The sequence below is a fragment of the Protobothrops mucrosquamatus genome, unplaced genomic scaffold (genome assembly GCF_001527695.2).
Source record: "Protobothrops mucrosquamatus isolate PMUCROS unplaced genomic scaffold, P.Mucros_1.0 scaffold420, whole genome shotgun sequence".
Taxonomy (NCBI): Eukaryota; Metazoa; Chordata; class Lepidosauria; order Squamata; family Viperidae; genus Protobothrops; species Protobothrops mucrosquamatus.
The window spans coordinates 758416-773927 of NW_015386749.1; the positions used below are offsets into that span (position 1 = coordinate 758416).

General features: G+C 33.2%; 1 protein-coding gene across 1 annotated transcript in view; it reads right to left on the reverse strand.

The window, feature by feature from the left end:
- Positions 1 to 3959: 3959 nt before the first annotated feature.
- The window catches only part of AGFG1 (ArfGAP with FG repeats 1), a 30548-nt gene continuing 18995 nt past the window's right edge, over positions 3960 to 15512 (reverse strand). Inside the window, exons 8-13 of the mRNA XM_015816298.1 lie at positions 14733 to 14913; positions 13255 to 13334; positions 10042 to 10134; positions 7925 to 8080; positions 5665 to 5756; positions 3960 to 5040 (exon numbers count right to left, since the gene is read on the reverse strand). Coding sequence (XP_015671784.1) covers positions 4981 to 5040; positions 5665 to 5756; positions 7925 to 8080; positions 10042 to 10134; positions 13255 to 13334; positions 14733 to 14913 — 662 coding nt within the window. The 3' untranslated portion in view covers positions 3960 to 4980. The remainder of the gene's footprint in view (positions 5041 to 5664; positions 5757 to 7924; positions 8081 to 10041; positions 10135 to 13254; positions 13335 to 14732; positions 14914 to 15512) is intronic.

The following is a 15512-nucleotide window of genomic DNA, read 5'->3' on the forward strand; positions in this document are numbered from 1 at the left end:
TATTTTACAATAGCATTGTAATTCTGTTAAATTCTTAGTGGATGGATAAGTGCACTGTGCTTATGGGTCACCCTTGAGAATAATCTGAACATGTGGCTGGCCCTGGATCAAGCAGCTTGTATGGCGAGCAGTGCCTCCCAGGGCCCACACAACCCTCATGCTGAAACTGACAAAAACCAATGTTTATATACATTGTGTTACTGAGCCTTCTCAACCTATTGGATGCTAGGAAAAATAATTAGAATGAAAGTTTATGCAGGGATTAACTTTTGGGCTCCTTTGTGCTTCATCTTTGGCATCACCCTGAAGATTTGTTATTGATCAAACTGATATTCTCAAGAGCTGTCATTTTCAAACCATTTCTTGTTCCCATTATTCTTTTCATATTCTTCTCTAGTAATAAATAGGCTACTTTACTTCTAACCTCTTTAATAGATTACACAGCCATTCACTGGCTATGTAGTTTTCTTACATATTTTTTAAAAGCACCAAACTGTAGAATATTTTCCATGAATTATAGGGTATGTGTGCATAGAAAAAACTAAAGATACCCTGACAGAAACAATTTTACTAGCTGTTGGTTATTTCTGAGCCTACTTCAAAATGCTTCTAAATGTATATAAAGCCTTACAGAGCTTAGGACAAAGTTTACAGGATATCTTACTTAGTCTAATTTCCTGATCAGTCTCAGATCATTGAGCATTTTTTGTTACTCCCACCATGGATATAGTAAATTCATCCATAGTAAATTCTGCTTTTATAATTTCCTTGTTCTGGAATAAAGTGCCACCAGAAATGAAACAATTCCCTCTCATTTAAACTGATAGGGAGAGGCAGCTCAAAACATGCTTGTTTGTACATGGTTTTTCATTATTTTGTTTCAAATATTTTAAATAGTTTAGGTTTTTAATAATGTTGTAAAGTTTGTTTATTATTATGTAGTTTTAATGTATTTGCTAATTGCCTTGAGCACACAAATACTCAAAATAAATTAAAATAAATTAAAATAAAATAATGGCATTATTTTATTATAAACATCAAGAAGAATCTTTGAAGTGCTGGGAAAAAGTCACCCATTATAAAAGATGGTGAGATGAGAAAATTAAAGTTTATAGATTATTGTACTTTTTTGTTGTACTGGGACATGATGCAATCTACAGTATTAAGAAATAGTAAATATTATATAATGAATTTTCTACTTATAATTTGGTTTCTCATTAGACATCAGTATTTTTTAATTTTATGATAATAAAAACATTTAAAACACGGTATGTTCTCATATGGACTGATTCAAATACAAACCTAATACATAATGATCTGTTAAAATAGATAGAATCCTAAATAAGGGCTGCACTTTTCCTTTTTCAAATTACTTTGCAAGAATTGATTATTTATTTACTTAATTGGTTTATTTTATGTAACTACCAGCTTATATAACTGACTCTGGGTGGCATAGAATAAAATAGATTTTAAAATAATAGAAAATAGAAAATGTTGTTGGCAATATAGAAAGCAAGGGGGAAAATAGATATTTAATCCTTGCAGAGATTTTGATCTTTATGTCTGGAAAATAAAAACTCAAAATTATTTCAAAACTGGGGAATTAACCTCAACCTAAAATAAGAAATCCTCACTGAACTCTACAGAATTTATACTACATTGCATAATATTTCATAAAGGTTATATAAAACCTAAAGCTAATAATAAAATGTATGCATTTGGAGAAAATGTAGGATTTGAAAGTATGTTTAAAACAACATAATCCACTAAGGGATTTAAAATAACACATGGGGAATAGTGAGAGCATGCCACTATTTCAGGAGATGAACTCCAAATTATATAGAAAAAAGATTCTTTCACTACATTGAAAATGAGTTTTCACCATAGTGTAGATCATTTCCTAAGTATGAAAAAAGATACTCTCACTAAATTACTTGAACCATGGATAATAAGGGGTTTTTTTTCAGCTAAATTTCTGCATTTCTTTAAAACACCACCAAATTTCTTACCTCACATTGAAATGTATTTAACGTAGCCATTCGGGTAAAATCTTCAATAAGACACAGTTGATTTTTAAAAACTGGGCACACAGTACTGGAAATGCAAGATTTCCAGTGGCAAAGTAAAGCCCAATTAAAACTTAATACAATTGCCCAGAATATCAGAACAGGGGGCTTTTTTAAAAAAATTGCCTCCAATATTTAAATATTATCTAAATATAGCAGCATAGAATATAGGATTTCCGAAAAACTCATCTGATGCAACAGCCAAAATTATATTAGTAGATTTTTTTGCAAAACTTCTTTGTGCCCATTAAGATGTGCATCCATGTTTGATTCCAATTGGCTGGACATGTTTTGCTAGGGAGCTCAATGAGGATGAGTACTGTACTGTTATCTCCATTTATTCATCTGCCACTGTGTGAATTCCAGGACTCTCTCTATCGAACAGTACTATGCCAATTGGTGCTTGCAGTTACATGCTGCAAGGCTGCTTTATTCATAATACACACATATTGAATTTCAATTTAAAAAAACAGTTGTTCAATGTAAATATTACTCAGAGAATGAAAATAATTTCTAGAAAAAGCATAGAAAAGTCTTTTGTTATCATCTGAAACAAAAATTCAACATGAGGATTATATTAAGTTCAACAGTAAAAATTCCACCTTATCCTTAAGCATTGATACAATGATTTTTTAAAACTTTGAAATGAAAAGCAGCAAAGAAGGAAAATTCTTGCTCTTAAAAATTCAAGGCATCGAAGTGAATGCATTATATTCCCGTTCCCCACCCCAACAGAGCAAACAGCAGTCAAGAGGAGAAAGAGGGTAGAAATACAGTACCAAGGCCGAGTTAAAAACATTTTCCTACAGAATTGTTGCTCCATTAAAAAGCTGATGCTCTTCAACTAGTTTAAAAAAAAAAAACACCTGTGGCTCTTTGCTGACTTTTATGCCACATTCTGTATACAGGTGTAGTTTTAATTGCAATTTCAAGGATTTACTCACCCAAATTCCTGCAATTAATGTATGTATGCATGAAGATGACATATTTTTTCATGATTTAAAATGACTAGAAAGCTCTTGACTCCATTCATCTTTTCATCAAGATGCACTCACTGAAACTAAGATAAATGTTGCATACATTGGAACATACAAAATGGCCTTTTGGAGACATACCCCAATTCAGCATCACCACAGGTTAGCAAATTTCTAAACAAAACATTGTGTTTGTTTTTAAGATATCTCGCTCAAAAAGGCTACAGAAAATCCAGAAATCCACTAACCTGGTAATTCCAGACAGAAACTAGTAATCTACCAAACATATTCTCTTTATCCCAATTTCCATCTTCCTATTAAATATCTTAGAGGAAACTTTTTGATAAATCCTTTACTTTACAGTACTTTACATTCTACCCAAAGTATATTATATGTAGGGATGTACTATTTCAATATCCCAAATAGTCTTGTCCACTAGCAAGGATATTAAGTACTATTTTTATATCCCAGATTAATGCCAATAACAATCTGAAGCAATGTGTTTAAATTCCACAGAGAGAACACCTTCCCCTTCCCATTAATCAACCTCCTTGAGAGAAATTCAGATCTTTTCTGTATCCATTCACCCTGAAATTCACCCTGGTACATGAATCACCTTCGTTCAAATTTTCAGGTCACTTAATTTTATGAAGTAATGGCTTGCCGCAGTATTACACTGCGTGTGGATTTATATTTGTCACCATAACATAATTGCATATAAAATTTGTATTTCTATTGACAAACATCAAATATTTGAGTTACAAATTATCTAAAATCTATAGAAACATTGCTCTATCAGCTTTCATCAATAAATGCTAAATACACTGCCATGGCATTTACCTTGCAAATAACTACTGAACAATAATTCTACTGGTAAGGAGCACAATATTCATTCAAAATCCATAGTATGCATATCCATACCGAAGCTAAAGTTTGGTTTTATTAAGTATTTGCTGGCTGTTTGGTTTCAATAAAGCTGCAAAATCAATCTTACCAACTTGTTTTAACCAATAAGAATCAGCAATTACTGAAAGTTGAAATGAAGAAACATTTAAACAACAAATGAAATGAACATATTCTCTACTACTCATTTTAAATTAGATTTGTTAGACAGTTTTCAAAATAAAGGCAATTTCATATTTTACTGACTGATCAGTAGTTATATTCCTATTGTTAACAGGATGTACTGTTAACAGTTTGCAACCTTACTGAAACAGCTAAGGAAATAATGCAATTTCAACATTTTGTCAGTGATTTTGAAAATTAACAAAATTGGTTAGTGCAAATGCTGACAACAACAAACTTTTTTAATATTTATTTTTTCCACCTGCAATCTGTAGCAAAACATGATCAGCTTTATTATGCAGACAGGTATCCCTCCACATTATATAGAATTTAGGCATGTATAAATAGAAGAGCTCTTCAGGAAAGGGAAAAAAACACTTCAAGAAATGAATAAAACTTCAGTTCTGAATTCATAAATCTCAACAAGCAATGTTAAAATGATATAGGCCATTCATTCCAAGATATATGACAGCACCTTAAACTGGCTGATCTATTTCTCCCAGTAACATTTTTCACATAACAGTGTGTTAAAAGTTACAAATACTGATATGCACAAATAACTAATTCCTAAGAGAAAAATATGTACAATACTGCAGCATAATGAATGATATCTGCAATAACTTAATATTAGCCAATTTTAATATACATGATACTATTAACATTCTCCTGCCATTGCACAAGAAAGGATGTTACCACAGTCCCATGTTTTGTACATCACCTCGTGTTCCTTGGTTTTAATACACAACACAGACTTTTTTTTCTGAAAGACTTATTTTGTGTTTAAAGCTAAGGTCAGTGAAACAAGACAACAGTGCAAGAGGCATAGAGATGTTATGTGATCACATAGAGTTCTTTTAAGTAAAGTGTCTATAAGGCTATAAGAAAGGATTAGTTGACGAGCTTCCTGTTGGAAAAGGCCCCGTTGCTGCTCCTGCCTAAAAGAAGAAAAAAAGAGAGAGAAATCACACAAAAAATAATTACACATGTATCGTGACAAAAAGTTCAAATGTAAATTATATGAATAGTTGCAAGAGTTGAACAATTCAGCAAACAAATAATGTCTTAATGGTAGTGCTTTTATTCCTGCTGTGCACAGAAATAAATAAATAAATATATATATATAAAACACACTCATATTATTTCAAAATATGAACTATATTTCTGTACAGCTATCAAAATCAAATGTTTCTCAATATATGACTTTTTACAGTGCTTATTCTCTCTACTCTCAAGATTGATGAAAACCAAAACATTGTCTCTTTAAATTATTACATTAACAATTTTAAATCCTATTTATATAATTTAACATTGTTTTTAGATGATGCAATTTTTCAATTTCAATTAAATGAGGACCATATTACACACGATAGAATTAAATAAAAGATTAAATATAAGTAATCTAAAATATCCCAGAGAAAGTTTTATGTTTAGGATTTGAAGGTTTTTTTTTTTTTTTTTTTGGTATTCCCGTTTTTGGTATCCTTTTGAAGACAACCTATTTCTCAAGATATGTATATGAATTAAAAGACCCATAACTCTAACCCATAGTATTCACTTACCATAAAAGGGTTACTGGAGACTCCAACAGCTGTAACTTGCCCAAATGGGATTACTACTGATTTTCCTTGTCCAAATGCAGCAAAACCAGTACCTTTGCAATAAAATTCCAAAAGTTACCTCTAGACCAGATGTCAAGTATCACATTATGCATATACTCCATTCCCAAAAATCAGTCCCTTAATCACTGAATCAATTAAATATTTTATTCCAATCAAATGGTATCCCATATATCAGTGGTGATGAACCTATGGCACGGGTGCCAGAGGCGGCACTCAGAGCCCTCTCTGTGGGCACGCGCGCCGTTGCCCTAGTCCTAGGCCTTCAGCTGGGTTTTATAAACCTTTTCGCTTTAGGCCTCCGCCGCCATGTGCAAAAAAAAAAAAAAAGTTCAGTCAATTTCAACTTCTCGCGGGAAAAAAAATCTTGCAAAGTTGGAATTGATTGATTGAACTTTTTAGTCCCATCCAGTCTGCCGTTACCACCACAGCCATGCCCAGCCAATGGGCCACACCCAGCCAATGGACCACACCCACCTGGCACCCGACGATGCATAAGTGGTTTTGGATTTGCAGTTTGGGCACTTGGTCTCTAAAAGGTTCGCCATCACTGCCATATATTAATATATATTAAAAGTAAATTAAAAATGGAATTACATAGTCGACTTGCACCATTCATTTCATTACAACACTGAAAAAAGTGACTTATGTTTGTTTTTCACATGACTATTGCAGCATTCCTATGGTCACGTGATCAAAATTTGGACACTTGGCAACTGGCATGTATTTATGAAAATTGCACTGTCTTGGGGTCATGTGATCGCCATGTGTAACCTTCCAAATCAGCATCAGATTCACTTAATGACTGCATGATTCACTTAAAAACTACCATGATTCACTTAACAACTGAAGCAAAGAAGTTCATAAATGGGGCAAAACTCACTTAACAATGGCCTTGCTTAACAACAGAAATTTGGGGCTCAATTTTGATTGTGAAACAAGGACTGCCCGCATGACGACTTTCTCTTTTTTTCTATAGAAAGTCATTTATGGCGTTGGAATGAGGTATCATTGATAGGCTGATGACCCTCAATGGAATCCTGCCACTTTAGACTTATCTGAAAATGATACGTATGTCCTGAAATAGTGCTTGTTAGGGATTAGATTTGGAGAAATAAGCTCAAATTAAATCCATTCCTTCCTTCCTTCCTTCCTTTCCTCCCTCCCTCCTTGGGCCATATCAAACTGCAAAGTTCCAGAAATAAATTATTACTAAAATTTGATAAAAGCAATTTAAAATGGAATTAGATAAATACAATTTAAAATGAAATTGGAATAAAATAAAATGAAATTGGAATAAAATACAGTGTAAAATGAAATTGAAATAGAATACAATAATTTAAAATATAGATAAAATATGATAAAATTATATTTTGATGTCACCCCTGCAATCTACCCCAATCAGTCCCACATATGCAGATCTCAACTGAACCATTTTTGGTGGTAGCCTCCCCCTTCGAATACATTTTCCCTACTTGCATTTTGGTAAACTTTTAAGTCCAAAGTATGGTTTTGTTATTATAGTTTTTATTTAATTATACTTTAGTGCTGATGTTTTTAGATTTGCTGTACAAGCCCAAAGCTGGTATGACTGTGTGGCTCACAAGTGCTTAAATAAATAAAAATAAATATTATGCATATAGTTTGATCAGGTGTCTCCATATACAGATAGTTCTCGTTTTATGACAATTGAGCTTAAAATTTCTGTTGCTAAGTGAGACAGTTGTGAAGTGAATTTTGCCCCATTTTACAACTTTTCCTGCCACAGTTGTTAAGTGAATCACCGCAGTTGTTAGTAACACAATTACTAAGTGAACCTGGCTTCCCCATTGACTTTGCTTGTCAGAAGGTGGCAAAAGATCACATGATTCCGGGACACTGCAACCATCATAAATATGAGTCAGTTGCCAAGCATCTAAATTTTGATCACGTGACCATGGGAAGCTGCAATGGTTGCAAGTATGAAAAACAGTCATAAGTCACTTTTTTTAGTGCTGTTGTAACTTCAAACAATCACTAAATAAACTGTTATAAGTTGAGGACTACCTGTATATTATCAGTTACACTTGTACATGCTACAATATTTCATTGGCCCACCAACAAAAGCATGGCAAATAAGAGTTTCAAAGATAAACCGGGAAAATCAATTGTTTTAAAATAACCACTGTATTCTTGAAACAAAATGTAGCATGCAAGCATTTACCGTTAGGTTGCTGAGTGAAAGCAGACTGAGGAAAAGCTGCCTGAGCTGGGAATGCAGGCTGCTGGAAGTTACCACTAAAACTAGTAGGAAGACTGTATGAGGCAGTTGTTCCAAATCCTGCAGGCATACTCATGGAAGCTGTGCCAAATGTTGTTGCTGATGGAAGAAACAATAGCAGTCAATTATTTGTGTTCAACTTTTATTAATATATCATACTAAAAAGAATTTGAACAGAATTCTTTCTGCAGCAGCCAGCCACATGGCTAGCCTTAAAACCATTAAACTTCTAGATTTTATTGACATATAACCAAAACTTATCTGGACTGCTCCTTTAACTTAATATATCATTTGCCACTACATCATTGAAGGTAGTGGGAAATTTTTTGGTAAAGAGGAAGGCTACATAACACAAGCACTAATTGTTGATGTTTTTAATAGAGAATAATTAAAGAACAGAGAGAATTTCTAGAGTATCATGAAATCATGTAGCTCATTAAAGAAAAAGCAATAATTTACCTTATAAAAGTTAGAACTCTGTAGAAATTCTAACAAATTGCTTCAGCTGCAAACTAAATTCTCTTTGGTTCACAGCATGGACCAAGGACCATGTTCCACTTCATCAGACTATATCAGTAAATATTTATTCTTAAAACTGTAACTAACACTATTTTTCTTTTTCTTGAAAGATAGAAATTAAAGAAAATTGTTCATGAATCACTTTCTTGAATTTTGGATTGAGTATGTAAAGATATTATCTAATTACTGCATATGAACAATTTAAAATTTTGCAGTTCTGTGATATATATTACAAGCTTCATGTCATGAATTATTGAGAATTACTCTATTGAAGCAATTTTCCATATAAAAATTATGTTGTAAAGATCTGGCATAACTTTATCAATACATCCACCAATCAATAGTTATGGCTAGCCAAGAAAGACATGATGAAAGCGCTTATTGTGGAATAAATAGGCACATAAATGTAAAATAGACAAGATACAGATAGAAGACCAACAAAGCTTACACAAGCCATTATTAGCAGGGAAGATAACTAAGTGTACTTGCTAATACAGCAAAACCAAACACATTGTGACAAGCCACAATGGTTTGACATCATTAGTATCACTAAAGGTATTAGGAGTACAAGCTTCAAAACTTATTTTAAACTTTCTACATATGTGACCATGGAAGTAAAATGTAGCAACTTTAGCACACTTAATTGACAGCAAGTCCCAATGAAATTAATGGCACATATTTTTGAAAACATGTGCTTAGGACGGAGGTGTTAAATTTACAACAAGTAATGTGTTAACAACAAGTAAATGTATATTTAAAGTCAATCACCATCCATGCCCACTCCATTTCATGATATGGAAGGAAGGTTGAAAAAGTTGTACATGCAAAGGAACTGGTAACTGCAGTAAGCTTTCACAAGCAAATAAAAAATTAGCCACCTGAAATTTATATAAAATGTGGCCACCTACCAAAGTGAGCTTGAGGAAATATATGAGAGTGAATTGCTCCTGAAAGGCCTTATGAGAAGTCACAAAGAGACCAGATATTGTCAATTTATTTATAAACAATTTATGCAGTTGATAACACGCAATCACTTTATCAAAACTTCAAACTACTTCATGAATTTGTTTTGAAGTTATTTCCCAAAACATTGAAATAGATGTTTTAACCAGCACAAGTTAATTCCTTCAGTATAGAGATTATATTAGCTTTACAACACATAAGTGCCCCCCAAAATCAAAGAATAAATGATATCAGAGTTAAATATGTAAAAAAATAATCAAATATTAAAGTATTCTACAAGAGTAGCATAAGTGCCTGATTTACAAACATCTTATTAAATAGATTTAACTTTCAAAAAGCAATTAAGGGGATTAGTTAGTCTATGCATATTACTTATTAATAACTGGTCAACCCAAAAAGATTAGCCTAACGCTCATTAGATTTCATAACTAATTTCACATGTACATCTTTAGTACAAAGTTATATTTACCACAGGTATATAGGCATCTTCAGCATATACCACAAAGCTATAAATGTGTACCTGTTAAAAACAGAACAAAAATTCTATCAAACATAACTATAGATATATTTTTCCTAACCTGCTGCTCCTCGGCTGGTGGTTTGGAATGGATTTGTTGATGCTGCTACTGCAGCTACAGGTGCAGCCATAAATGGATTTGTGGATGGTGTTGCTGAAAAATGAAGCACTGATATTGAGAAAATGATATGGTTTTTTACAAAATTGCTTATATAAACAACATGGCAAATCAGTTCTAAGTTATCTTTTAATCAATGAGGTAATATTTTTGTAATCTGCTTAATACACCGACTTAGACCCAAGACTGTTACCTGTGCAACAAGGAAATTGGAATTAACTATAGTTTTGTATTTTATCTGAATTAGGATCTCATAGTTATCAGCTGTGAAAGAAATCAAATCATTACTTGCAGGAGCTGCAGAATACAAAAGTTCATCTCTTAGTCTACAAAGATTAAATCATCATTACAAATTGCCCATTTTCTTTTTTTAAAATTAATTTTATTAAATTTTAAAACATGAATAAAAGTAAACAAGGAGGAATAACAAAATAAAAAAGAATCAGATAGAAAGCAAAATAAAAGTTCAAAAAAAAAGGAAAAAAGAAAGAACCTGGCTTCTGACTTTCTTTTGTACAGATATAGATAAAAAATACATCTGACTCTTAGTTTAAAATTAGCAATAGTCTCATTATTTCTAAAAATCAAAATTAGATTTCTCTTAGTTTCTCTCACAAAGTCCAAAAGTAGCTTCATTAACCATCCCTGTCTTTTAAAATACAACCAAATTCCTCTTCATCCATGCCTCACCCATTTTCTATAAACTCATCTTGAAATCTACAACTTCCTTATTAATGAGTAAAGATCCAATAAAAATTAACAAAAATACCTAATATTATATAGCCCCTTTTTCTTTTAGATTACATTCCTCCATTGCTCACTTATCAATTAAACATTACCAAAAAAAACCCCACCCCTTATTAGGTATCAAAAACTAATCCATTACCCCATTAGACATTTCCAAAAAAACTCCACTATCCAATCCAGATAACCATTCAACATCACCAGATATAAGGACTCATCATTTAACCATAACCATATATAAAACCAAGTTTATATATTTTTCCTTCTCTCAAACATGCTTAAATTCCATAAATAAAATTCTGACTCCTGATTTCTTCTGATATCTTTTCTTCTCCCTGAAATTATTTCAAAGTCCATTTCTAGCTTCCATGAAGTAACTCCAATAAATCTCTTATATTTCAAATTGAAAGTGTAACCCCAAATCTCTTTTTCAATTTTTGAATGATCTTCCAGTTGCACTTGTACGTGAAATGAATCTTAGTTGCCTCCAGAGTGATGTGTTCATCATTAGTAATAACTTCTGGTTCAGTAAAGAGTGAAATAGTTCAGGCACTTCAAAGGTCAGTAAATCAAATATTTCCTTTAAAGTAGCCATCTTGTTCTCTGTTAATCAACCTTCAAGGTTTTATTTTACAATTGATATGTAAACAAGGCAGCTTTCCTAAACAAGAAGTTCTTTCTATTCACTCTTTCAAAAAAGGAAATCCTTTTTTTATAAATCCAACCAATCAGTGGCAAGGTAGAGAAAAGAAAAAGAAAAAACACCAATGCCATTCAGAAGCTTCAGACTATAATCCCACAATGCAGATTTATTAAAAAGGAAGTTTTCAATTTTCATAGAAACACAAAAAACCGATGGCACAAAAAGATCATGTGGTCCATCGAGCCTGCCCTTTTGAGTTTTTAACAATAGCACTTAGACTTATATGTTCCCCCATAGTGCTTTACAGCACTCTCTGGGTGGTTCACAATCCCAGCATATTGCCCCCAGCAATCTGGTTCCTCATTTTATCAACCTTGGAATGATGGAAGGCTGCATTAACCTTGAGCTGGTCAGGATAGACCTCCACACTGTGGGTAGATTTAGCCTGCAATACTGCACCACCACAGCGCAGTGTTTTTGGTTTATTTATTTTTTCATTTATTTATTATTTCTAATTATTTTTTATTTTATTTTTTGTTTTTTTAATTTTTGCCAGATGATGGACATGTGTTTATCCAAAGCATGTTTAAAGTCACTGATAATCAACACACTGTCTCTGCTGCAAGTTGTTCCAACATTACTTTTGAACTTCCCTCCTGTCAATTTGAGGTTATGTCTCCATGTTCTTGATTTCTACTTAATGAAAACAATGCCTATTAGTATCTAATTCACACCCTTAATATATTTAAATGTTTCAATATATTTAACTGTTCCCCCTTTCCCTTTTGTCCTCCAGAATGTACATATTCAGTTTCTCTAATCTCTCCTGATATGTTTTATCCTTCAGACCTTGAATCATTTCTGTTGCCAGTCTCTGGACTTGCTCAATCTTATATCTTTTTTTAAGAGAAGTGCTCAGAATTGGGGTCTAAATGGGGTCTGACTAAAGCCTTATATAGCAGGATTAGGACTTCCTTTTTCCTGTTGATGATCCTTCTAGTGATGCATCCCAGAAGTTTGTTTGCCTTCACTACTAACTGGCCACACTGTTTACTTATTTTGCAGTCATCTGTTAAATCCTATTCTTCTGTTGTTCTGTCTTCAGTCTTTCAAAAATAAAATTCTTTCTATTTGAATATTTTAAGTCTCTTTAATTTCCAACTTTTTGTAAGTCCAGAAAGTATAAATTTCCAATGTTTCAATCTAAATGTAGTGCCAGTAATACAGTCACCAAAATGAAGTACTAAATCTATTCAAAAAATTAAGTCTCTCTATAACTGCAAAAATAAATAAATCCCAAAAGTGATTTAGAAATTAGGTTGGTTCTAGTGTCCATAAATTCAGCTTCACAGCAGTGTGAACTTGATGAAGATCCTACCTCCTATTACTCAACTCACAAGTGAATCAAAGAAACCTGTTTCCACAATTTACTCTCAAGGATGACAATCCAGAGGACAAATGGGTCAACTTCTGGTGGTTTCCTCCTTCAATCTGGAAGAAAAAAGAAGGCCCTCCTGCCATGCAGTGAATAAATCTATGACCTTGTCTCCAAGACTGTTGGAAACAATAAATTGCCATTCTCCCACCAGAAGTCTCTCCATTTTGTTTCTTATATAAAACACACTGGTTTAGATCATGAACAGATACAAACTGTCTCAGAGATAGTCTTAGCTTAAACGCATTTCTATACCTATTGATGGATGCTATCTAAAATATAATCATGCAATCTATCAGACAGTGTTTAGAAAGATTATATAATAATATAATACCTCCAAACTGAGCAGGAACACTGGATGATGCAGACTGCGTCTGTGTATTAGCACCAACTGGAACTTTTCCAAAAGCACTACTGGAAATAATTCATATTCATCAGTTGTACATTTGTACATTTTCAGCTAATCATTGCACATGAAACATAAAATTCAGCTTAACTGAGCTTTAGAGACAATCTTATTTGATTTGCAATCATTTTCAAAATGATGTTAAATAAAATTAAAAACTGTGACCTCCAGGTAGCCAGTAACATGCATAAAAAATAAAAGAAACTGGTGAGAAATTAAATTCAGAACAAAAGTTTTGTTTTATTTTATTTGACAGGAATGTCACTAAAGATGGCATGTATTTTCCTATTAAGAGAGCATAAGATTAAAATTAAAAGAGGATTACAAATGTAAACGTTCATAAAAATTTAAGACATTAGATATGTTAATGATTAATCCTGAAAATATAGTTTCTAGTTTGTTCCAGCAAAGTAACTTGACAGTATTTTTAGGGCAAGTTTTTGAGCTACTACAGGTAGTTCTCAACTTACGGCTGTTTAATCAGCAACCATTCAAAATTACAACAGTATTCAATAAAGGGATTAATGACCTGTACTCAAAGTTATGGCTGCTGTGAAAATGTGAACAAAATTATGATGCTTGGCAATCTGTCTGCCCTTACAATTATCTGCAAACACAACAGTGGCCCCACCCACCTATCTTCCTCTCCATCCTGCCCTGTATCCCATCCCTTTGGCCTATTTCCCAGCCGGCTGGATCCCAACACACTCTTGGGCCTCCTCTCTGCTGTCACACTTTGCTTACTTTTTCTGAAGATCACATTTGAGAAAGAGAAAGAGCCGATCCACCGTACCCTTCCTACAGTACACAGAGGCATGTGGTGCCATATCAGAAGTGTGCACTATTTTGAGAGCAGCCACAATTCTTAGTCCACAGGAGAGAAAGCTAAACACAAGTGCCTCAGGAGGTCCTAGGAAGCCCAGGGCAAGCCATATGGGGCTTGAGGTGGTGCTACAATGCTGTCTTCCAAAGGCCTCCCCCAACCTGTACTCCACTTAATGACTGCAATGGGGAGAGCATGGATTGTGATTGGTAAGCAAAGTGATCATATGGATACCTTGCTTAATGAACACCATGACTTACGACCATAATTCTAGGCTCAATTGTAGTTGTAAGTTGAGGATTACCTGTATTTTTGCAGGCAACAGAATATTTCTCATTTCAGGATAAGATACGGGAGCAAAGACAATATAATTCTTGAGATGGAGATGAGATATGGATCTATTCTAATAATGGTTTGTTCTTGTTGACTCTCATGGAAATCAAATTCAAAAGTATCTGATTTTTCAAGTTTTTCAAAGTTTTTTTTGAAAAACTTGAAAAATCAAATACTTTTGAATGCCATTTCATGTTTGGTTTGTTTAAACACAAATGATTTACATTAAACGTTTATCAAGAAAGACTACCTGCTAACATTACTGGTGGAAGTATATGCATTACTAGTGGTTGCAGTGGAGCTGAACACACTGTCCAATTCTGCTAGAGCTGCATACTTGTCTGAAGATGTACTTGTTTGACTTGGAGCTGACACAGCAGGAGCTGCTGGTACTGTACTGGCAGCAAAGCCATTTCCTTGCTCATTACCACCTGAGAAAAAAAGTACCGCATTAAGCATTCACATAATATTTCACAATGCAAGTTAGCCAATTCTCTAGAAGTATTAGAGAATAAGCATTTTTTTAAAAAAAAAAGCAAACAGAAAATCATATTTTCAATAAAAGACTTTTGGGGAAGGAAAGAGATTTATTTTTCAAATATTTTATATACATAGCCACTTATTCATCTTTTTTGAAAAGGAAAAAAGCTGTACAAGAGTTCCCACTCAGGAAAATTCTAAATTAATGCCACACAACTAGACAGCATATACTTAAGATTAAATAGATAAGAGACAATATTGTAGGCTCTGCACACATTTTATGGCTTTCATGTAGATTACTAGCTTTAATTCTCACTGATGCAGTTAAACTGAACATATAAAACATAGCTATAATTTCTATAATCCAACAACGGATAAAAAAAGTTCCATGTAACTGTGTGAAGAAATGGCCTGAGCCAAACAAATAGCTGCTACATGTGAATGGTTCGTCACAACGTGAAAACCATGTGGATAACCATTCGTGTGCTGGTTTTGACTTGATGGTACAAAAAATGAAAAGAATATCACTGCACATTGGAAACAGGAAACT